The sequence below is a fragment of the Microcaecilia unicolor genome, chromosome 2 (genome assembly GCF_901765095.1).
Source record: "Microcaecilia unicolor chromosome 2, aMicUni1.1, whole genome shotgun sequence".
NCBI lineage: Eukaryota > Metazoa > Chordata > Amphibia > Gymnophiona > Siphonopidae > Microcaecilia > Microcaecilia unicolor.
In genome coordinates, this window is record NC_044032.1 from 242,092,003 (window position 1) to 242,118,308 (window position 26,306).

Sequence of the window (26,306 nt, forward strand, 5' to 3'; positions counted from 1 at the left end):
GGGGAGGGGTGGCCTACATGTGAATCCAGTAGGGGAGGATTTCCTTTTGTGGGGGGAGGGAGTGTGGGAAGTTGACTGCATAGCACAGCTTCAGTTTCAGCCAAATATGCACTGGCATTCGAGAGGGGGTAGCTGGTATTCTCTGGGGTCATTCTCTGGGGTCATTACTAAGCCAGACTCCTCTTTATCCCAGATAGATGCAATATTGAAAGCATATGGGAGAGTCTCAGGCTTTCAAGTGAATATGTCCAAACCTGAGATTTTAAATGTAACTATAGTTCCTGCGGAGGAACGTCAGTTGTGACAACAGTTTCCCTATAGCTGGGCCTCCCATCTTATCCAGTATTTAGGAGTTAACATAACATCTACCCTGGAGGATCTCTTTAAAGCTAATTTTCCCTCTAAAGTGGCTGAGCTCTGTACAGAGTTGGATAGGTGGGAGGGTCTCAATCTGTCATGGATGGGCAGGGTTCAGGCCTTGAAAATGATGGTCTTACCAAAATTGCTTTATTTATTTATGGCTCTGCCAGTGCCCATACTGCAACAATTTTTTGACACTCTGCAGTGAAAGGTTTCCACCTGTATTTGGCAATGGCGCCCCCCCCCCCCCCCCCCAAGAGCAAGCAGAGCAGTCCTTTATCAACCAAAAAGGCAGAGAGGGATGTTGGTTCCCAATTTTGTATTATACTATCAAACATCCCAACTCCATATTCTCGCTGAATGGCTATGCAGTTCCTCTAAGCTTTGGGTATGATAGAAACAGCTGTGCCTAGGTTCTACTCCACTCTGGGCGATCCCTTGGCTTCTTCAGTGCTCTCTTTATCACATAGTCAAACAGGCTCTATTGGGGCTGGGTAATATTCTTTTTACCTGGTACTGAATTCATGAACAATTTTTTCCAGGTAGGAAGTATTTTTTACGAACAGTAAACTTATACTTCCGGATTTGTTCCTGGTATCTGTGATGTTAGCTTTCAACACTTGACAACATGGGGCTTCACATCCTGGGCCAAATTTGGGAGGAAATGGAGATATTGCCATACTCAGAACTGCAGGAAGCATATAGACTCCCTGGCTCTCATATCTTTCAATACAACTAGATATGAGAGTTTCTATTTAGTAGGGCGCAGGACCAACTAGGTTTGGAGGAAATGCTCTTAGAATGGGTAATGGGGGGGGGGGGGGGGGGAAAGGGTAGGGGCTGCATTTCTAGGCTGTATCTAGCTCTTCTCTCATTTCACACACCGATTACATACTATATTAAGCAATAAGAGATTGATTTGGCATTGTCCTTTGAAACAGTGGCGTAGCCAAGGGTGGGCCCGGGTGGGCCTAGGCCCACTCAGTAGCAGCACACCTATGATGTGGCTGGCAGGGATTCCCAAGCCCCACCAGCTGAAGACTCCCAACAACTGTCTCTCCTGCATACCTTGTAAATAGCAGACCTTTGCCTGAAGCAAGCAGCGGCTGATACATACTGCTCGCACCGGCCCCACAGCCTTCCATCAGACATATTCCCACCTATAAGGAAACAGGAAGTTGCATCAGTGGGAAGGCTGTGGGGCCAATGTGATCAGTGTGTATTAGTTGCTGCTTGCTGCCGGTGAAAATCTGCTATGTAAAAGGTATGCGGGAGAGGGGGGATGTTTGAGAGACCATATGGCATGCAGGTGAGAGAGGGAGAGACCAAATCACTTGTGGGACAGGGTGAGGTTCTTTTGCCCACCCATCTTGGGCCCAGGCCCAACCAAAATTGGGTGTCTGGCTATGCTCCTGCTTTGAAATGCAGCAATGGGAGAAGATCTTCAATCATCTCCTTAAGGTCTCCATAGCTAGTCATATGATAGAAAATGGATATAAGATTCTCTGTTGGTGGTACTATACCTAACAAAGACTGCTTAGTGTTTAACCACGGTGATGGACAATGTTGGTGGTTTTGTGGCACCTTGGGTGATATGTATCATATGTGGTGGACTTGTCCCAAGGTGCAATCTTTCTGGAAGACGGGTTTCACTGTGCTCCAACAAGTCATCCAAGTGAATTACCCTTTGTGAGCAGAGACATGTCTTCTACACTTCAAACCTGTAAATTAGCTCAGGCATCAGCTTGGAAGGATCTTCAGGCACCCTCCCTAACGACTGTTCATCGCAAGCTGGACTATGTTTATCTTCTCTCTAAACTGATTGATATGTGCTCTGGGAGGTTATTGGCCTTTCGTAAGGTCTGGGATGCCTACCACTATGCCGGGACATACACTGGGTTGTTCATCTTGCTAGCTCTTCATTAATATCACGTTTTTGGCTTGCTGGTGCTATTGTCGTCCTGTAGGCTCTACCCACCAGAAACCATTACAAAATTAATCAAATTCATTCTAACTCACAACTATTTCTGTTTTAACAATGATATCTATCTGAAAATCATGGGCACTGCTGTGGGCACCAGAATGGCACCCCAATATGCTAACCTCTTCATGGCAGAACTGGAAGAGACGTTTTTTAATATACCCTATGGGTGAAATCACAACTGTTCAACAAACAAAAGAAAATTCTGTACAACCTGTCTCCACAGAAAGAGCTGCCATAAAAAAAGCTACAGAATAACCAAAACATTGCCATCAAACCTGCAGACAAAGAAGGCTCTGTAGTGATTATGGACACACAAAGATACATTGAAGAAGGGCACTGACAGCTCTCAAACAACACATACTACAGGAAACTAAATGAGGAGCCCACACAGGATTATACAAAACAGCTGAAAAACATTGTCAAAACACTTCCAAAGCAAGTACAGCCACATCTAAAAAAAACTCATTCCAAACCATCCTTCTGTGGGCACATTCTACATGCTACCTAAAATCCATAAACCTGGAAACCCTGGCAGACCAATCATGTCAGATATTGGCACACTTACAGAGGAAATATCTGGACTTATAGAGAGGATTCTTAAACCATTTGTGCACGAGACAAACAGCTTCATACAAGACACCACAGACTTTCTGAACAAACTAAAAAACATCAAGCAGCTACCACCGGATACTCTTCTGTTCAGAATGGATGTAGAAGCACTACACAGTGACATTCCCTATACAGATGGCATAGCTGTTGTCAGGGCTGCTGAGATGTCAGGATTGCTGGAGATACTTAGATTAATATGAAACCAGCTTCTGATAACTCCCCTTCCCTCAGGAATCCCTGAGGATGGCAGATGGACCAAATATTGCCCAGCTGCCTGCTAGCCCTTTGTTTCTCAAGTACCCCTAATTAACACACCTTTGTCCTCTCTGGGCATCTGGGACCAGGGCTCTCTGAGAACAATGAAAGCCAGACAGATAGGCTCCAAAACTAGGGACTTCAAAGATTAAAACCTGTGAAAGTGCTCACCTTCCTTACATCAGGAAATTAAACTGGAGGTTGCAAAGGAAATAGCTGATAACAAAGGCTGGGAAGGAAAGAAGTTATTTGATCCCTCTCTGTTCTTGTTAGATATATAAGGCAGAGCACATGGCTCTGCGCGGGCTTCTCTTCCTTTCTCTACACACCCCCATCTTTAGCCACCAGAGCACCTGGCTCTACTCCCCTCTTCTCCTTCAGCCCTACCCCAAGGCTCTCTCTCTTTTTTCCTCTGAACACCCTATCCTTACCTTTCTCTCATTGATTCCCATCTAAACACACACACACAGATACAGCATTGTAATATTTATCTGTACTAAGAGGCAGATGCAGCAACCAAACGTAAAAAAATCAAAATCGTTAAAGTCCCTAACGATTTTAAAAAAACGAAGAATGCACCAAAAAAAAAAAGTCACACATGCCTCTACGAACTGGACCCGGGACCATAACTGGACAATGAATGCCGACAGCTGCATGTGATAAATGCCTAAAAACATCCACCTTGGACCACCAATACCAGGAACCATTACAAAATTAATCAAATTCATTCTAACTCACAGATCTCTGTTTTAACAATGATATACATCTGCAAATCATGGGCACTGCTGTGGGCACCAGCATCCCAATATGCAAACTTCTTCATGGCAGAACTGGAAGAGACGTTTCTGAATACATATCAAACTAAACCCTTAAAATACTACTGGTATATTGATGACATTTTCATGATTTGACTGAGGGAGAAGAGACCCTCAAAGAATTTTACAGTTCCTTCAATACATACCATCCTACAATCAACTTGAAAATTGACTACTCAACTTTCTAGACACCACAGTTTCCATCAGCAATGGCTATATACAAACTGATATACAGGAAACCTACAGACAGATACAGCTATCTCCACAACTCCAGCTTCCAGCCTTCACATACAAAAAATCCATTATATAAAGCCAAGCCACAAGATACTACCGTATCTGCTCTGACACAAGAGACAGAGATAAACACCTCAAAATCCTAACTGATTCCTTCAAACAAAAAGGCTACAACCCCAAAATAATCTCCAAGAACATTGCTTCTTCCATTAAAATACCTAGAGAAAACCTACTGCAGTACAAAGAGAAGAAAGCCACTGACAGAATCCCTCTTATAGTGACATACAATTCAGAGTCAGAAAAATTGAGAAGAATCATAAAAGATCTACAGTCACTACTCCAGGAGGATGAATTACTGAAAGAGATATTCCCAGTCCCACCAGTGCTGACCTTCCGACAGCCACCTAATTTGAAACAGAAATTAGTGAAAAGCAAACTCCCAATACAAGCTCAAAAAGAAGAGAATGGCACACGTCCCTGCAATATGCCTAGCTGCAAACTGTACCAACTCATCTCGCAGGATCCTCCAATCACTCACATGGGAAAAACATTCAGCATAAAGGGATCATATATATACATGCTCATTCTCAAATGCGGTATATATCATTCAATGCAAAAGTGTGAAGAAGGGTGCTATATTGGAGAAACAAGCCAGATGCTAAAGACGAGGCTCAATTTACATAGATACAATATTAAACACTAGTAAAAAAAAGGCCCGTTTCTTAACGCAATGAAACGGGCGCTAGCAATGTAATGAGTTCCTGCCATTAATGTTTCCACGGTTGTATTCTGAATATAATTGTTGTTTACATGTGTAAGATTTCTTTATATACAATAGTTTTTGTGTAAACTGTGTTACAATGTGGTAAACGTTTTCCTTGTTCAGGCCCTTCAATCAGTTTAACAATCACATCAGAAGAGCTCCTTACTCGTGAGAATGCAACATACAGTTGCCCATGTGAGAGACTGAGAGTGACAGTGTGTTTTACAGACAGTGTAAGAGAGAGATACACAGAGTGATTGTGTGTGTGTGTGTGTGTATGTGTGTGATGTGTGTGAGTGACAAAGTGATTAAATGTTTGTCTTCCCTTCCGTTCTATGCACTTGCCTCCACTGATGTTCATACCTCCCTGTATATGATTGTTTGTTAGAGATTCAATCCACTCCACTTCCCTCCTTCAAGTTCCGTTCTGTCTGATTGGTTCTTCGTTGACAGTGAGAGCCAATGAAACGCTGAACTACAGACTTACGAACCCTACACTGCCACAGTGCCAGAGTCAGCTTCAGAATGTTGGAGGTGCTTTTTATTATATAGGATAGGATTCCTCTGTCAACCAGAATGCCACCTCTGTAAGATCTTTGAAATCAAAATTATGAAATATTTTGACACCCACCAGACAGGACTCAACAAAAATCTGGGTTTTCTAGCCCATTATAAACCATAAAATTCTACTGCTCTGTCACCCTCTTATCTACCATCCATCTCTCACTGACTCTCATCCACCCAGCTCTCCCTGGTTTCTCACCTAAACCTACCCCTCCCTCTTCCTGTCAGACTTTCATTGGAATGCTTTTGTGTTTCACTTATATATTCTGATATTTGTCAACATTTGCTTATATCCGATCTGTAAAAGAAGGGTTACCTTCAAAAGCTAATCAAAAGATGTATTAAGTTAGTCCAATAAAAAAAGGTATCATCTTATTTTCTTTTATATGTTTTGATTTATTTCTATCTATACTCCTGCTGAATACTCAACCTTAATTCCAGGTTAAGGTTTGTGGAAAAAGAATGGAAACCAGGAGGAATTTGATTCAGGATACATTCACGCGCACTACAGAAACGTAACTATATAGCAAAATGGAATTGTTTTACATTTTCAAGACATTATCTTAACTTTCAATATAAATTTGACATCAGTAACATGTCAATAACGGTAGAGGAGTAGCCTAGTGGTTAGAGCACCAGCCGTGAAATCCAGAGGTGCCTGGAAATTCCCAGTGTACCTAAATGTAACTCACCTTGAGCTACCACTGAAAAAGGTGTGAGCAAAATCTAAATAAATAAATAAATATGTGTTCTCATTTATTTATTTTTTTGTTGCATTTGTATCCCACATTTTCCCACCCATTTGCACCTATTTCTCCCTAAGTCCAGGGAAGTAACAACATTACATTTTATTCTGGTGCACAACTGCTGAAAATGTACAATTCCAGGAGCATCGGAGGGCACAGATAAAAAGCAAAAGGTCTACATACTAACTGTTAATGTGGCAGTTAACACACACTAATTTCTGCATTAACGGCTAATACAGAATGAGGTAGACAATAGGGTGTCAAATGAAGGAGGGAGGGGCTATGCTTTACAGTTACTGCAGAGACGGTTAGTGTAGTGGGTTGAGATCCTGGGGAACTGGGTTCAATTCCCACTGCAGCTCCATGTGACCCTGGGCAAGTCATTTAACCCTCCATTGCCCTAGATACAAATAACATTAGATTGTGAGCCCATCTGGGAAAAAATAGTATATGTAAACCGCCTCAAGTGTATTTACAAAAAAGCAGTATATCAAGTGTGGAATAAACATATTAGAAACCACATATTAATTACAATAAACACAGCACCTAATGCAGCATGGTTACTTCCACCTGAATAGCTGTAGTTAACTGCATTGCAGATAACACCATGCAGTTAATACACAGTAAAGACATTTCTTAACTGTATAGGAAGATGCCAGAAACACCCTCAACAGTTAATGCAGAGACTATTGAGCGCTAGATTAGGCAATCAACAGAGTGTTTCTGCTACGAAATGCCTAAAATTATGTTTTTGACACTGGTGCAATTCTTACTAAACAAAGATAACAAAATAAAAAAAACTGGAACAGTTGTTAGAATCTAACTGCATGGTTCCTGCTTTAAATGGCCAGTGACAGTCACCTACAACAAAGTAATTGCAACTCCAGCCTCTGAGGGCCGCAAACAGGACTAGTTTTCAGAATAACTAAGATTAGCTTGGTTCTAGGACTAAGGTGCACAAAATACATCTGATTAATATTCATTACGACTATTCTGAATACCGAGCTTATTAGGACCTACCGTAACATTAAGGGCCAGATTCTATATAAGGCGCCTAAAAAATTCACACGGTAAACATCTCCGGCTAAGCGTATTCTAAAGTGGCACCTAGACTTAGGGGTGGTATATAGAATATACTTAGTTGATATCCCAGCGACTAAAACTATGCACCTCCATTTACACAAACGAAAACATAGCGTAAATCCTTGCACGTAGATTTACACACTGGGCCATATTCTATAACTAGATGCGTACATTTTGGAACGCCCACGAAACGCCCATTTCCACACCCATGGCCATGCCCTTTTTGAACTGCGCACATTAGAATTTAAGAGCAGTTCATTACAGAATACACTTAGCAAGTTGTGTGCATAAATTTTAATTATCGCTAATTAGTGCTCATTATTGCTTGTTAGGTGCTGTTATCAACACTGATTAGCTTGTTAAGCCAATTAACTTAGGCACATTGTTATGGAATATGCTTAGATTTCGATGCGGAATGCTAGGCGTGCTATACAGAATCCGGCAGTATATGTCATGAATCAAAGACCAGTCATCGGATAGATGTCTCAGGCAGGCGCTATCTGTGCCCCACTGTCCTAAAAGTGCTTAAGATGAGGAAACCTGAAGTAGCAGAGGCTGGTGCTTAGGTCACAGGTGTCGAGCATATGAATCATTTTTTACTGCTGAGTGCACGGATAATCCAGATGGCTGGCCAAATGCCAAAACTGTAATCACACCCACCAGGTACATTTACAAATACCTTAGAACCAGCCATAAAATCTCTTCAGGTGGCAGCTATGCATGCTTCCATTTCAAGTGACTCACCCTTTTTTCCCTCACAGTAAACTGTTTTTCTTTTGTTTTACCAAAGCACGGTGTTCTATACTGACAGGAATTATGTAGATGGCAAAAGAAAGCAGCAGAAAATAAACAACAAATCATTAAGAGAGAAAAACTGCATGGAACAATTTACCACTTTTGGGGAGTTTTTTTTCCCAGCAAGCGGCAATCAGTTTAGTTCCATATATAGTACAGTGGAAGAGGCACTGAAACGAGGCCCATAAAAAAAAATGCTAATTTGAGGAATCTAAATTTAAACCTCGAGGGTACAGGTGTACATTTGCAGAATTAAAGAGCTGCTTGCCCGTTCTATGCTAACCTGTGAAGATATCGCGTAGCTTGCTCAGGTTATGGAGGCAGCACAATCAAAACAATTTCTTTATTAATAAATTTAAACACTGCTTTGAAAACACCTTTGATACTGAACAGTGTAATTATCAGAGACCTATCCATTACTTCGTCAAACCTATCATATGATTAAAGCCAATAGGATTCATATAAGATGTTGCACAAACAAGAGGCCCCCTCCCCCCCAACAATCTACATTCCACCTAACATTTGTTACATATAATTTTGATTGTAGCATGCACAGAAAGTAAACCAGTAGCACTAAATATACTTACATCTCCATCTAGTGGCCTTTGGTCTTCACAGTCTCTCGTTGGGCTGATGTCCTGCCTCATCACCCAGATTGGCTCTTTTGGTTCATCAGGGGTGTAAGGAGAACGGATGGTCCTGGTCTTCACTTCTTCGATGGCCTCCTTAATGTCTTTGATGGCCAGTGAGATAGCATCCCTCTTCTCCTTGCTGTATCTCTGCACAGTCTCCACTGTGGGTTTGGCACCACCATTACTCTCATGCCCCGTTTCACCAGTGACCTCTAAATTTTGCTCTGCCTCTGGCATGTCCTCTGCAGCTTTGTCTAGACTCTGGGAGCTCATGCTCTGCTTGACCTCAGCCACAATCTGATCAATGTCCTCCTCTTGCTCGTAACTGTCCATTCTTGGGTAGGGCGCAAACTCTGCCTCTTTCTCCGGGCTGTCCGATTCTCCATCGGAACGCTCATCATAATGGTGTAGGCGGGCTCCAAGAGCCTCTTTGCGATAGTGATCAGCCTCCTCTCTCTCCTGCACATAGAGCCGGAGGCCCTCACTGATGTCCAGCTCGGATGCATCTCCTATTTCCTCATACACATGCTCCTGTAGTCCATAGTCGGCATAAGGCTCTGCATACTGCTCGTCCTCCCCCCGATGGAACAGGTGGTGTGTATAGACATAACCTGAGTAGGGCACATTCATAGCTTCCTCCTGCTGAATGCCGTGAAAATGTAAGTGGTTGGGTAGAGCTGGGTTATGAATGGACTCAGCATGCTCGGCCTCGGCATTTTCTGTGTACTCCTCAGACTCCGGCCTGTACTGCACTGCATAAGCGCTTTCATCTTCATTTTCCTGGATTCTGTCCACATCATAGCCATTCTCAACTGCTGCTATGATATCACCCTCAGCTGTATCAGTGTGATTGTGAAAGCCACTCTCGGTACTGGCAGACCTGGCCAAAACCCCCTCTTCCTCCTGCACATCTCGGCCTTCCCTTTCCTCCGTAGTGTGCTGTAGGTAAGGCGCCCCATACCTCTGCTGCTCCTCCTCTGCTTCAGAGTGCTCCAGGTCAGCTTCGACAGACTCATTCACCTCTCCGTTTAAAGGCTCTTCACTCACCTCTGCCTCCACCAATCCCTCCAGCTGGTTCATGGCTGGTTTTGAAATGCAAGACCTCTAGTCTAGTGTCATCTTGTCGGCTGAAGCTAAGAAAAAAAATAAATCGTTGTAACTAGCAGTTCATACACAGGTAGAAGAAAATGCTTCTAGATTCTACAACTATTAAACAATGTACCTTTCTGTTTTCATATCAATAAATCTGTTCTATTACTTGTTTCAAAATTCAGTTTATGAAATATATAGTGAGAAAGTGAGCAGATTAACTGAAAAATATTTTAGGCATTTGGCTGCCCCTAAAGAAACCATTAGACCACCAGGGTGGTCAAGCAGGACTGCTGGCAGCAGTGGGCAACTATGCGGAGCCTCTGGGTAGGTTTACCATATTTTGTCCCCCAAAAGGAGGGCACATGCCCCGCCCCCACCACATGCCAGCCCCACCCCCTTTCACACCCCACCCACCCCTTTCATGCCCTCGCTCCGCCCCCTGTCACATTTTCCCCTCCCCCCTGTCACACACCCTGTCACCCCCCCTCCCCATCACCCCTCTCCCCTTACCTTACTACTGCCCTGGTGGTCTAGTGACCTCTTCGGGGCAGGAAAGAGTAGGGTTACCATATTTTGTCCCCCAAAAAGGACACACCCCCACCCCGCCCCCTTTCATGCCCTCACTCCGCCCCCTGTCACGTTTTCCCCCCTCCCCTTACCTTACTACTGCCCTGGTGGTCTAGTGACCTCATCGGGGCAGGAAAGAGCCCCCTCTTTCCTGCCCTGAGTGTTGCCCTGCATGCAACCTTCCTGTTGCTGATGTCGGCGCCGATTCAAAATGGCACCGAGCTCAGCAACAGGAAGGATGCATGCAGGACAGTGCTCCAGGCAAGAAAGAGGGGGCTCTTTCCTGCCCTGAAGGCGGAAGAGGTCACTAGACCACCAGGGCAGTAGTAAGTAAGGGGAGGGGGAGGCTAGCAATCTGCCCGTTTGTCCAGATTTCCGGCCCGCCCACCAGTCTGCCCGTTTGCCCGGACATGTCCTCAAAAAGAGGACATGTCCGGGTAAATCTGGACATATGGTAACCCTACCTCTGGGCCCTTGAGCACTGCCCGGTTGCCCAAATGGTCAGTCCACCGCTGCACCAAGCCAGTCTGGTTTTCAAGATATCCACAATGGATATGCATGAGATAAATTTGCATGCACTGCCTCCATTACACGCAAATCTATCTCATGCATATTCATTGTGGATATCCTGAAAACCTGACTGGGTGTGTCCCAAGGACTGGGTTGAGAACCTCTGCATGCTACCATTCCTCTACCATCTCACAATTGCATTCGCTAGAGTCACTGGCAAAGTAGTCCTGCTCTCAGTACCAGAAATATGCTTTACCACTGTAAACTGCTTTGATAGCACATCTTGAAAGGCAGTATATCATCAAGACAAATAAAAGAAAGAATGTGGCAGTGGAAACTCCATCGACATAGGCACACATCATGCAACCAACATGGCAACGTATAACAGAAAGTGGCCAGTAGGCTGCATCCTATCCAGAACTGTACTACCGAAGCAGAAACAAACAAACAAACAACAACAACAAAAAATCAGACCTCAAAGTTTTGTACAGGTGCTACAATCATCACCCTTTCTGGACAATTTGACCAATGTATAGATAGAAGTCATGGTGATGTTTGTGATCCTGCACAATGTAACTGTGTATATAATATCCAACATAACACTATGGAAACGTCTGTACAGGTATGAAGGCAATTTATACTGCAACCCTACAATATAAGCTACCTCATTTGTCCACTAGGTTAATCTGGCACAGCAATCGATAATGTGACCCATATTATTTTGGGCAGAGCAGTGGCGTAGCCACAGGTGGGCCTGGGTGGGCTGGGGCCCATCCACTTAGGGCTCAGGCCCACCCAACAGCAGCACATACTTAGTGCTAGCAAGTGGGGATCCCAAGCTTTGCCAGCTGAAGACCTCCCCCTGATGGTGCTGAAAACACTGCTTTCCACTTCAGCAGTCTAAGCTTCCTAAGCTGCTGATACTGGCTTCATCGCATTGGGGGGGGGGGGGGGGGGGGGGGGAGAACACTTGTGCCCACCCAGTTCTTGACTAGGCCCACCCAAAATCTGCTGTCTGGCTATGCCCCTGGGACAGAGTCATTTCCTCACATTTCTTTAGGCTTGCAGCAAAGAGATGACCCCCACTAGGCTACAATGTCATAAGTCTTCGTTTTCAACCTTGTCCTCAACCCCCTCCATCAAGAAAACAGTCCTCAATCAAAAGCCAGACAATTCCCTTTAGAAACCTATGTTGTTTCTACCAGTATTGAACTATTGTACTTCTCTGTATTTAGGAGTTTCCTCTAAATGAGCAAATTGCAGTTAATCCATAATACTGTGGCTAAGTTGATATACGGAAAATCTAGATGTGATCATGTGTCACCTTTGCTGGCACAGCTACATTGGCTGCCTTTAAAGGGCCAGAGTTGCTTTTAAGGTTTGTTGTTTAATCCATAAAACTCTGGTTATTCTCCAGAGAGTTTTTTCTCTCTTTTTTCAGTTGGTAGGTATGACTAGCTACAGTCGGAACAAGGATTGACTTAGCATTTCTATCTGTACAGGGATTATGCATTAAAGGAGTCTTTCACTAAAGATTAGCTCAAGTTATCTGCAGCAGGGCCCACAGGAATAAAATGGGACTTGCTGCAGATAACTTGAGCTAACCTTTAGTAAAAGACCCCCTAAATTTGTTCAGGATAATTCGTTCCACTACTACTCTGTAAAGTGTTGGAATTCTTTGCTGCAGATTGTTCACTTGAACTTTAACTATCTTTGTCTTCAGAAAGTTTTAAAATCCTATCTATTCACTGAATTCTTTTTAAATAAGCACAATTTGTAATTCCTGATGTTGTAGTCAGTTTCTGACTTATTTGTAAGGATTAAGCAGGATATAAGTATCTCTCATAACATAACATTTGAAGGCTGGGTGTCATGGAGGGGGATAATTGAACAGGGGCACCCATCTCTAAGGACGGCCCCATAAAGGGGTCGGGCAACCCATATTAACGAAATACGGTCAGGGACGCCCAAATCATGAAATTTAGGTCGACCTTAGAGATGTCGTCCCTGGTTTTCGGCAATAATGGAAAGCGAGGACGCCCATCTCAGAAATGACCAAATCCAAGCCATTTGGTCATGGGAAGAGCCAGCATTTGTAGTGCACTGGTCCCACTAACTGAATGGAAAAAGCCCTTCCCTTACCGATCCGGAAAGGAACGGGCATGCATGAAGGAAATTGCATACAAATGAGCTGCTCGCTGTTAGCTCATTTACACACGATTTCCTTCCTAAGGAGGGCAGTTGAGGACGTCCAAAATGTGGATGTTTGTGAGGACATCCATGCATGCTATGCCTCTGATACCCCCTTTATTTATTTGGATTTTGGATCATAAGTAGTAGCAGTGGGATTTGAACCAGCCACCTCTAGATTGCGAGACCAGTGCTCTAACCACTAGGCCACTCTGCCACTCTACTCCACTCCCTTGAAATTTGGCCATCCCTGTGGGGAGCAGTTGAGGACGTCCAAAATGTCTGAAAGAAGGACGTCCACGCCTGTTATGTCTCTGCTGACACACACATACCTCCCCCCCCCCCCAGGGACCTGCATACTGCCCCCCCCCCCACAGGGATGGCCAAATTTCAAGGGAGTGGAGTGGAGGAGTGGCCTAGTGGTTAGAGCACTGGTCTTGCCAACCAGAGGTGGCTGGTTCAAATCCCACTGCTGCTACTTGTGATCCAAAATCTAAATAAATAAAAAGGGTGTCAGAGGCATAGCAAAGGCATGGATGTCCTTCTCACAGAAACATCTGCATTTTGGACGTCCTCAACTCGATGGAGGCATAGCGAAGGACATACGCTAAAAAAAAAAAAAGACAAACATTTTTGAAGTTGTTTTTTTCGGGGTGGGAGGTGGTTAGTGACCACTGGGGAAGTCAGGAGAGGTCATCCCCGATTCCCTCCGGTGGTCATCTGGTCAGTTCGGGCACCTTTTTGATGCCTGGTCGTGAAAAAAAATGGACCAAGTAAAGTCTGCCAAATGCTCATCAGGGACGTTCTTCTTTTTTCCATTATCGGCCGAGGACGCCCATCTGTTAACACGCCCCATCCTGCCTTCTGTACACTGCCGACACACCCCCTTGAACTCTGGTCGTCCCCACGACGGAAAGCAGTTGAGGATGCCCAAAATCGGCTTTCAATTATGCCAATTTGGGCGACCTTAGGAGAAGGACGCCCATCTCCCGATTTGTGTCGGAAGATGGGCACCCTTCTCCTTCAAAAATAAGCAGAATAGTCACAAAGTTCATAACACATTTCTGAAATTAAAAAAAGAAAAAGAGACAATTATGCAATACATTGTCACACCGTGGGATGGCTTCTCTAAATATAATAGTGTTAAAATATAATAGTCAATCTGAGTGCATTATTTTCCTCAGCCACTGCTTAAGAAGCATGTAGGGGGTGCACCCTTGTAACACTGTTGAGAAACAGTAACTATTCCCTGTATTTCTAATCAGGGTTGCTGAGAAACAGAGCCGGGCCTGGGGCAGGGCAGTTGCAGCCACCCCCTCCCCTTCACTCGGGCCGCAAGTCTGTCACTCTCCTGCTCCTGAGTACCGGGACTCGAGTTATTGCGTTAACGTAATCACCTGGGTCCCGACACACAGGAGGAGAGAGACAGACTGAGGGAGCAAGTAAGTAAGGGGCCCTTTTACTAAGGCGTACCCAAAAGTGGCCTGCACTGGTGTAGGCGCGTATTTTGGATGTGCGCTGGTCCATTTCCTCAGCGCACCTGGAAAAAAGGCATTTTTTTCTGTGCGATGGAAAATGGACGTGCAGCAAAATGAAAACTAGTGCGTGTCCATTTTCGGCCTGAGACCTTACCGCCACCCACTGACTCAGCGGTAAGCGTCCAGCGCGCATCAACTGCTGATTACCGCCGGATAAGCACCATGCGGTAGAAAACAGAAAATATTTTCTACCGCATGTTTTGGGCGCGCACCAAAAAATGGGATTATTGCCTGGGGCACGCAGTAGTCGGGCGGTAGTGCCAATTTGACCCACGTAGGACGCACATAGGCACCTACCTGCCTTTGTAAAAGTGCCCCTGACAGTGTAAGTAAGTAAGGTAGGGGACTATGCACTGAGCACCTACCTTATGGGGAGCTGTTGCTTGCACTATACAGTGTAAGTGGACTGCTCCCCATAAGGACAGGTCTAGACCTGCCATAAAAGTTTGCACATTAAAGGTAGGTGCTCAGGTCTGTGCATTGCTTGGAATGCTTATTTTAATACTAATGTGCTCGTTGTAATAAATGTGCACAGGGTTATCGGTAGCTGCTACGGCTTATGGTAAAAGGGACTCAAAACCCCTTTGTGCATTAGATGCTAAACATCGTTTGCTTTAGATTGGCTACATAGAGGACTGGGGACATTTCACATGTGGCAATTGTACTGCTGTATGCTCATATACAATGGAGTTAAGAGCATTTATTTATCATCTCATTTGTACCCCACAGTTTCCCAACAGTGTCAGGCTCAATGTGGCTTACAGCGCACCACAGAGGCAGACGCCAATGCAGTGAAATGAAGCTAATACAGCAGAAAAACCTACAAGAGAGAATGGGGAAGTGTAGGAATGGATGGAAGGAGTAGGAAAACCAGGAGGGAAGAGGGAAAGGGAATGTGTCCAAAATATCTCTAGATCGATGCGCATCCAACAGTGGAGACACATGCAGAGGCCGTGGGATAAGCATTTCCAAATAACATGGTCTTTATAGATTTCCTGAAAGTTAGATGGTTGGGGATGGTTTTTGGCAAAGAGTTCCAAAGCTGAATGCTGATGAAAGAGAAGGATGTAGCATACGTGGATTTGTACTTGATGCCGTTCGATAATGAAGGATAAGATACGAATGGGAGAGTCTGAATGTATTCCTGAGAGGTAGGATGGTGAGATCTATCATGTAGCCAGGTACCATTTATTAATCCAGTTTGGGGATTCAGCTACAAATTAACACCTAGGGCGGATTGTACTTCATCAGATGTAACCTATGCGGTGTTATGTTCCTGTAAGAAACTGTATACTGGACAAACAATGAGACTGATTAAGCAGTGAATAATCAAGCGCTATTCAGCTATAAATAACAGAGAAGGAAAAAATGCACCTCTAGAACAACACTGACAACAAGCGACCCACTCTGTAGCATCAAGAAAAGACATATTTCGAGATGGGGATATCTGGCAGTTTATTGCAGCATAAACAGGAATGTATTTTTTGATGGGAAAATTGTATTCCCAGAGGTTTAAATTTGGATATAGAATGGAATGCCCCTTTTTTAGTCTCTGATTAGCTGGCTCCCTCCTTTGGTTACACTATAGCGTAAAAGATGTAAATGCACATATGAGAATATTTTTTAGCTATTCACCTTGTTATGAAACATGATCATACAGCGATTCTATGTTTATATATATTCCAGACTCGAGGGAGGTGGTGGAGATGAAAACAATAGCGGAATTCAAAAAAGCGTGGCATAAACATAACTACTACTACTATAAATCATTTCTATAGCCCTACCAATCGTACGCAGCGCTTCACAATTGAACATGAAGAAAAGACAGTCCCTGCTCAAAAGAGCTTACAATCTAAATCAGGACGGACAGACAGGACCAATAAGAGATAAGGGTCGGACAGACAGAAGGACACATAGGGAAAGGGACTATTGAAGAGAGTAAGACAAGGTTACGAGCAAGTGACAAGTTAGGAGTCAAAAGCAGCAGCAAACAGGTAGGCCTTTAGCCCGGATTTGAAGGCGGCCAGGGATGGAGCCAGGAATCCTGTTCAGAAGAAATGGATCCTCAGAAGCTTAGCAGAGATTGGGTGACAGCACCGGTGGTTAGGAGGCGGGGCTAGTGCTGGGCAGACTTCTATGGTCTGTGCCCTGAAAATGGCAGATACAAATCAAGGTCAGGTATACATATAAAGTAGCACATATGAGTTTATCTTGTTGGGCAGACTGGATGGACCGTACAGGTCTTCTTCTGCCGTCATCTACTACATACATACTACCTTTCTGTAGATATAGCCAAAGCAGTTTACATATATACTATTTTTTGCAGGTACTTTTCCGTCCTTAATGGGCTCACAATCTAAGGTTATTTGTACCTGGGGCAATGGATGGTTAATGACTTGCCTAGGGTCACAAGGAGCTGCAGTGGGAATTGAACCCAGATCTCCAAGATCTCAACTCACTACACTAATCATTACTTTGGAAGAAAGACAAGAGAGAGGAGATATGATTCAGACACTTAACTATCTCTGCAGCATAAATGCACAGGAGGCATATCTTTCAACAGAAAGGAAGGGCATAAAATGAAGTTAAAAGTGGACAGAATCAGAGGTAATCTAAGGAAATACTTCTTTAAGGAAAGGGTGATAGATGCACGGAACGACCTCTCAGAGGTAGTGGATACAGGGACTGTGTCTGAGTTCAAGAAAGCATGGAACAGGCATGTAGGATCTCTTAGGGGAGGAAGAGATAGTGGATGATATGGATGGGGAGACTGGATGGGCCTTTATCTGCTGTCATTTTCTATGTTTCTATGTTCACATGATACTAACTCTCTGAATAGAAGTGTGAAGGGATTTTTTTTATACAGATCAACTGCACTCTTTCGTATTATAAAATACTGCTCAAAATTGGTTACATACTGAAAATTTTGAATATGTACTGATAGATATATATCTATTTTTTGCATTTGTTTGGAATACTGCATACAAATGGAACTGAGGCTATCTGGAATGTCGGCCTTTCTACTGGTTTAATTTGTCCTGCAGGCCACACTGTCTTTGTAACATCATATATTGTACCTTCAGTGTGAATATGTCCTATGGTACATTATAACTGATCACTGTATTTTCAAATTTGATCTAAAAATCCAAAGGAACTGTATGTGCTAGGGGGCGAGAAGCTGATATACATGGATCGGGAAAGGGACCTTGCGGTGATAGTGTCTGAGGATCTCAAGGCTGTGAAACAATTTGACAAAGCGGTGACCATAGTCAGAAGGATGCCCACAGTTACACCAGCTATAGACCTGGCAGCTACAAGTAAGAAGGATGCATGTAAGTTACGGTATTCTTTAAGTGGCAGCAGCACCCATACCTCGCCCGTGTGAATTTACACGCTGTGCCACTTACATGCACCCTTACGGAACAGCACTTAACTATTTTGCTGTCACTTACATGCACCAGGGTACACTTACTCGCAAAAGTGGTGGTGTTCAGTACATGTATGCATGCAATTGGCAAGAAAAAGTGGGCACCCAGTTACAGAGTTGCCCCTAAAACAAACAGAGATGCACAGACCTCCTCCTCCTCTGAGGAAAACCAGAACTAGAAGTTCATACACGCAATAGGACAGAAACGAGAACTGGATCAACCTGTCCTGTAAAAAAATGGAGCAAAGCTGGCAATGTTGCACCCCAGTCACAGCTTGTAATAGACACTGCATAACTCTTCCCCAATGTGTCTATAACACGTGAACCTTCTTCGGAGGTGGCGAACGCCTTACGGTACTATGTAAGCCACATTGAGCCTGCAAATAGGTGGGAAAATGTGGGAATCAAATGTAACAAATAAATAAATAAGAGGAAAAACAATTATTAAAGAAGCAGCACTACAAGAAACTGCCACCGCATTTCATGAGCACAATATTTGTCATTTCCACAAATCCTACCGCATGGACTGCATTAATACTAAACTACAGACACTGTTTTGAGGACTATCATATTTACGATACAAAATTTCCCATCCGAATTTAATTTAGCAGTCATTCTCAACCCAGGCCAAAGTGTTTTCTGCCCCTGCCACATAATTCATCCCTCTTCGAAACATTATTATACATTCTTCCTTACTCACAACACACTACCCCAGCTTTCACCCTCTCCCTGTTCCCTACCTCTATCACCTTTCTCCCTTATCCTTTTTATTGTTCACCTCTTTATATACTGTGTTTAGATGTTTTATTCATTTTGTTTTATCTTGTAAATTAGCTATAGTATGTAAGCCGCATTGAGCCTGCTGACAAGTGGGAAAGCGCGGGTTATAAATGTTACAATACAACACAATATAGAACCATCACCTCAAGGACAGAACAGATATTATAAGCCTGGACTAATTACAACTGAGACATTTAATATGTTTGTGTGCAAAGTGCATCACTCTACTTCAAAGCCACGTGAGCAAGGTCCAAGGCCAACACATCTCAAGCATCCAGGTAATTCAGTTCACTTTGATATAAAAACAAAACAATAATTTCAGTGCAACGTAACAAGTTGGGCAGGAAGTTATCAGTTTCATTAGTCTAGAGTACAGGGCATTTCCTCATTTTCCTAGCACATATCATTTTCACAAACTATAAACGTTTTTCTTCATTGCCCAAATGCCTCTGTTCCTCTTACCCTCCCTCCTCTCTCTCTACCACAGCTGTACATGAAGAGAGGCTACAAACATGCCATTCCTTCCTTCCTTTACTTACAGGGGCAGCAGCCCAGCTCCATGCCAACCAGGAATTCTGCAGCCAAACATTCAAACGCTGATGGATGAATCAGCTGCCAAACTAGAAAAATCGCAGAGGCTACTTACAGGGCCCATCCCTCAAGTACTGTTCATTGGCAGCTTGAGGTGGTTCCACTATTAAACAAACATTCCTGCTTAGAGTCAAGTACAACATCCCAATCAGCAGTTTATTTCTCTATTGCCACTAGGTTTTGCCATCTAAAAAGAAACCCCCAACCAGGATCAATGAGCAACTGATTGTAAGCCACATTGAGCCTGCAAAGAGGTGGGAAAATGTGGGATACAAATGCAATAAATAAATAAAATAAACACAATTCAAACTTCTCTTGCTGACCTTTAAATGCATCCATTCTGCAGCTCCCCATTACCTTTCCACTCTCATCTCTCCCTACATCCCTCCCCGTGAACTCCGCTTACTGGACAAATCTCTCTTGTCGTCCCCCTTCTCCTCCACCGCTAACTCCAGGCTTCGTTCCTTTTCCCTCGTGGCTCCTTATGCCTATAATAAACTTCCTGAGCCTGTACGTCTAGCTCCATCTCTACCTGTTTTCAAATCTATGCTGAAAACCCACCTTTTCACTGCTGCTTTTGGCTCCTAGCCACTACTCAGTTTGCCCTCCCCTTGTTCCTTCTCACCCAGTACATCCCTTGTCCTTAATTGTCTTGTCTGTCTGTATTATTTTTAGATTGTAAGCTCTATTGAGCAGGGACTGTCTCTCTATGTCAGGTGTTCAGCGCTGTGTGCGTCTGGTAGCGCTATACAAATGTTAATAATAATAATAATAACTGATCCCATAGGTGGGTAGTGCTGCTATATGGCCTGACACTGGAGTACTCTAACTTTTTCTCCTCCCTTTTTAGGGGTGTGTTTGGGGGAGGGGGCGCTGTGTTACTTCTAGCAGCAGGAAATCAACTAAACAAGTTATTTGGTGTCATTTCCTTGCAATTACCATCCAAACAATTCACTCCTCAGCAATACCAATTATTTCAGACATTACAAGAATTTCACACACATATACACCCAAGGAATACTTTATAGCTAAAGTCTTGCACAGTAATGACTGCTAGACAAGAATTTTGTGCAGTAGTGCAATCAACAGTTATCCAACTTGTCTGCCTCTGTTTCCCCCCCCCCCCCCCCCCTTTTATTTTCTCCATCTCAGGTCTGATTCTCTCTATTTTCTTGTCTTTCCTCATTCCATTTGCATTCAAGGATTAATTCTAAATCTGGGCACCCCGCTTTAGGTGTTTCAAGGCCATAGTAGTCTATTCTATAATGGAATCTAGGTGCCTAGATTCCATTATAGCACATTAGCGTAACCTGGTACTGATGCACCTAACATTAAATGCAGCACTTACACCAGACATAGAGGTAGCATTAGAAATGGTTTTTCAAGGGTGGTGATACAGAGGAACTGAACAAAATCTCTGTGAACCTGGAAGATGTACTGAGCCAAATAGACAAGTTAAAGAGTGCTAAATCACCTGGACCTGATGGTATACACCCCAAGGTACTGAGAGAACTCTTTTTGAGAAATTTTATGGCTAACCATAGGTGATTCAAATGTTCTATACTGATTGTAAGTATAAAGGAAAACAATACTGTAATTTCTCATAACTTATAATTGTAAGCCACATTGAACCAAAACTTGATTTTGGATAACTGTGAGATACAAGAATGAATGAATAAATAAATAAATAAAGTACAGCAGGAAAACGCACAACTTCTGTAAGTTATACATGTAAGTGGAAGCCCCACCTATATCCCGTCATGCTGCACCCGTGTATACCCCTCTTACAAACATGCACTATGTAAGGTAAGCAAGAATTTACAGAATAGCACTTAGTTGGCACATTGACACGTACACAAGTGGAAGAGTAGTCTAATGGCTAGTGCAGTGATCTGAAAATCTGGGTTTGATTCCCACTGCAGCTCCTTGTGTAAGACCCTTAACTCTCCATTGTCTCAGGCACAAAACTTAGGGATAAAGTACTTGCTAAAATCATACTGAAAAACTAAAAAGTATTTATATACTGCAATGACCTTGTGGCTATTAGATTGTAAGCTCTTTGAGCAGGGACTGTCTTTCTTCTATGTTTGTGCAGCGCTGCGTATGCCTTGTAGCGCTATAGAAATGCTAAATAGTAGTAGTAGTAGTAGGTTCTAAGTAGTTTACAGTTAATAAGAAACCAGCATAACTGGAGAATTACACTTAAAGACAACTAAAGAATTTACAGTCAAAATACAGTCAAATATTAATATAAAAACTTCTCAAATAACCATGTTTTAAGGGTCTTTCTAAAACGCTTAAGACTGTTAGAATGTCTAACAGATATAGAAAGATTATTCCAAAATTTGGCACCTATAAAAGAGAATGAGGATTTAAACATTCTTTTATATCTAATTGCTTCAAAAGTGGGCAGATACAAAAACTAATCTATTTCTCAGTTTTATAACAGATGCAAAAGATGGAAAGGATATCAGTAATAACATATACCCTGGTGCAAGGGTATCTTACATATCACAGTGCAGGCTTTAAAATAAACCCTGGCTTGAGTCGGGAGCCAATGTGTTTTGATTAACAGTGGAGTAACTATTCAAATTTCTTTGCTGCATAGACCAGATGAACGAACACATTTTGAAACGTTTGCTGTTTCTTCTGAATATATGTAAACTGTTGATTGTACCACAGAAAGGTGGTACATATCAAATCTATGACCCTTTACTCTTTATGGCAAGGGGGAGCATTTGCCCCCCTCCCTCCAGATTTTACCTTTTCTCTTCAGTGTCTCCCTTCCCCATCTGCCAGCTAACCAGTACTGCTGAATTGTGTCGGCCACACCAACCTTTCCTGGGACCTGCAGCAGCACCAGTGATTATAACAGTAAAGAATCCTGCAGCTGTGCCAAGCCCGAGTGTTCTGCCCCAACTGTTTCAGAAAGGGCAGGAGATGGCGGAGGCTTGTTTTCAGCGTGCTCATAGGCTCGATGAGGCCCTGCGGTTCTTTAATGTTATGACCGCTGGTGCTGCCACAGGTTCTGGAGAAGAGTTGGGCATAGCTAGGTGGGGCCACAGGGACCTGGCCCCTCCCCCCAGATTTAGTCCGGGCCCCTGGTTTTGCTGGCGGGGGTCCCCAACTCCCACCAGCCGAAGCCTTCTTCAGCGCCGGTCTCCGGCGAACTGCCTTCGCTGATCTGTGCTTTCTTGAGTCCTGACGTCCTGACCTACACGTTCCTTTAAGTACTTAAAGGAATGTGCAGGTGCGCCGCGTTCGCTAATCTGTATATATATATTTTTTTTTAATTTAATATCCTATGGATTAGCATATATTTATTGGGGGTAAGGCAACTAGAGAGACAGAGAGGGAATGCTAGACATGAAGGATGGGGACTAGAGAGACATACAGAGAATGCTGATTTGAGGGTAGGAGACTAAAGAAAGAGAAAGAGGATGCTGGACCTGGGAAGGAGGAGAGAAAGAGGGAGCTAATGAGAGACTGGGAAATGGAATTATGGAGCAGTTGTGAACGAAAAAGATGGAAAGCTCCAAGTAACTGTAAATACAAAAGAGGGAGACTGAGGACTGGTTGGTAAGAAGGAGTGAAATCTGGATACATAAGTAGAAAATGAAGGGAAGAAAGCTGAAAGGAAGAGATCAATGTTAGAGGTGAATGTAGGGGAGGAAGTGAAGAGAGGAGGAGAGAAAAACAGCCAATGGACAGGAGACCCTGTAAAGAGAATTAAGAAAAGACAAAGGAAAGCAGAAACCACAGCCTGAGACCAACATAATTTAAAAGACACAACAGCCAGGCAGAAAAGGCAAAAAAAAAAAAGGGATTTTATTTTTTATATAATGATTGGTATATGTCAGTTTTCAGAATGCATATCTGCAGGCCAGTGTTAGTCATGGCTGGACCAGGGCAAAAATTTGGGAGGGGGCTCCAAAGTTTAGATATTTTTAAATTTATAGATTATATATGAAATAAATTGAACCCTGAACTTACTAGCAGGCAATGTTGTCTTCAACTTCAGGCAGATTTGAGTCCTCTCTGGCTTGAAGCCAAAGTTGCTATCCCCCCTCCCCCATACCAGACCTAACATATATTTTGCACAGGACAGGGGGAAATGAATCTCTTTCCATTTTCACTCTGTGGCCATTTATTTTTTATTTGGTGAGGGTCTATCTATTTCTGTATATGCAGCCAAAGCTGTGTATTTTGTTAATATGGGGTTTCTATGAATGCACATAGTGTAAGCATGTACAATAACCTGTCTTGTATCAGTTTACCTAATAAGTGTACTGATGTTCTAGAGCTTGCTGCAATATTTACAGTGTTATCTTTTCTTAGGTGGGCTCCATGTGTGAATTTTGAAAGTTACTGATATAATAGTAGATTTGCTATAGGTTCTGAGTGACTTTATTATTATTATTTCAATGGAACTGAGAGGGTTTATGTAGCTGTTATTGAGATGACAGATATTTTTTGTATGGTAAGTTTTATGGGGAAATGAAAGTCTGTTGATGCTTTGATGGTTCCTAAAATCAATCTAGTTGAGCATTCTAAAATGTTATACCCCGCCCCTGAATGGCCTCACCTTCCCTGTTTGTAATTGCTCCATAGAAAGAAGCTCTGTTGGGTAATGCAAAAAATGATCTCTCCCCCCCCCCCCCCCCCCAATTCCTTGGAGAAAGTCCTCCCTATGCCAGTGGTATGGGCCCAAATACATACTTTACACCATTATAATAAACATTTACACACATAGGGCTAGATTCTGTATATGGTGCCTGAAAAATCCACATGGAAAAAGTTACGCCTTGGCGTATTCTCTAAACTACACCTAAATTTTACAGAATAGACTTAAATTTCCATGTGGTATATAGAATATGTTCAGCAGCTCGCCACACGACCAAATTTGGTTGCGCCCATTTAGGCCATGTTTTACTTGGTTGAAATCCTGACACCTTAATTACGCACAAATCGGGTGTATTCTATAATAATGCACATTGATTTTAGAAATGTTCACACCCCACCCCTTACTACACCCCCTTTTTCAACTATGCGGCTTAGAATTTAGGCGCACCACGTTATAGAATACAGTCAACGAGTTGTGCATGTAAATTTCAATTAATGCCAATTAGTGCTTATAATTGCTTAACATCCAATTATCAGCGCTGATTAGCTAGTTAACCAATTAAGTTATGCGCATTGTTATAGAATACGCTTTGATTTCTGCGTGGATTTTTAGGTACCATATATAGAATCCGGGGGATAGAGGGGAATTCTATAAATAGTGCGAAAAATGGGAACCAAAAAAAACTGGCACTAAGCATTATTCTATAAAGGGTGTGTGCGTAGCGCCGATTTCCACGCCTAACTTTGGCTGCCAGACTGACGCCTACTGAAACCTGGTGTAAATGCTGGTGCCCACGTTAGGTGCACTGACAAAATATTCTATAACTACACATGTAACTTTTCCAGCCATGCCCCTTCCCATGGCCACGCCACCTTTTGGTGCCCTGCATTATAGAATATCATGCAGCCAGATGCACGCACAAATTTTAATGAGTGCCAATTAACATCAATAATTGGTTGCTGGCACCCAAATATCGATGGTTAAAAACTCGTTAATCAATTAGGGCCTTGTTTACTAAGCCGTGTTATAGGCACTTTAACATTAACATGCGTTAAGCATGTACGTGCGTTAACTGTACGCGCCTACAATATCCCTATAGCGCCTACACTGTTAACATGTGCGCTAATTGTAGGCGCGTTAAAAACACTAAGACGCCTTAATAAACAGGACCTTTAATTTGTGGACACATTTCAGAAGTGCGTCCAAATTTGGGAATCGTACATAGAATATCAAGGGTAATGTGCAAGTAAATCTGAGCGCCTGGTTTACAGAATTGCTCTTCATGTCTCTCTTTGTTCTCTTAATTGTATTCTTTTCTATTCTTTCTTCCTGACTTCACCACTCAATACTTTTTCCTCCTCTAAGCCAGTCTTGCCTCTTCCTTCTCTAACATCTGACTATCCTGTCCTCTTTGTACCTCTCCTAGGGCAGAGGCTTCACCATTAAAAATAACTACCAACTTTTTCTGTGGCAGGACACTGGGATGCTTTCTGTACTCACCCATCGTACGTTGTGCACCATTTTGTAGAATTAAAGTTGAAGCCAACAAGGTGTTACAAATATATTCAATCCCCTAAAAATGTCTCGCCCGCAGCTTGTTGGCTGACTTTTACTTTTCTGTATCCCAAGAGACTAGTAGCAACCCCAGCACCAGCTCAATTAAACATTTTACCTCTAAACTGCTATCACTGGAACTGCAGACTGTGCTTCATGTCAGCTTGCCTGAACACCTATTTGAACCATTGAGAGAACATCATCATCCCACAGAAAGCCACAAGCTAGGTTCATTCTGTGGCTGTGACAGTGCTAGGATGGGAGAGCTCTTGAAACAGTATGCCTGGCTATTTACAGGGAAAAACAAAACAAAAATGCAGGTGCAAAAATGCTTAGATGAGTCTTTTTTTTTTGTCATGCTCTGATGTTTTACATTTTTGTTGCCATTTTCCCAGAGCTGGTATTCTGCCAGCCCAGTTAGAACCGAAATTGTCCTATTTTGCTCCAGGTAATGTTAATGGGCTATTATCAGTGACACTACGAAACTTGTGTAAGTGGCTTTGATTGTATTCAGGAAGTTGACATCTCAATCCTAATAGATAAATAGATCTTTATAAATGTGGCTTGCTCTATGAAGAGAGTATAAACGGAAG

The 26,306-nt window shown here is 43.0% G+C and overlaps 1 protein-coding gene across 1 annotated transcript in view; it reads right to left on the minus strand.

The window, feature by feature from the left end:
* The window catches only part of APBA1 (amyloid beta precursor protein binding family A member 1), a 294,305-nt gene that overhangs the window by 97,358 nt on the left and 170,641 nt on the right, over positions 1–26,306 (minus strand). Inside the window, exon 2 of the mRNA XM_030193850.1 lies at positions 8,796–9,973. Coding sequence (XP_030049710.1) covers positions 8,796–9,920 — 1,125 coding nt within the window. The 5' untranslated portion in view covers positions 9,921–9,973. The remainder of the gene's footprint in view (positions 1–8,795; positions 9,974–26,306) is intronic.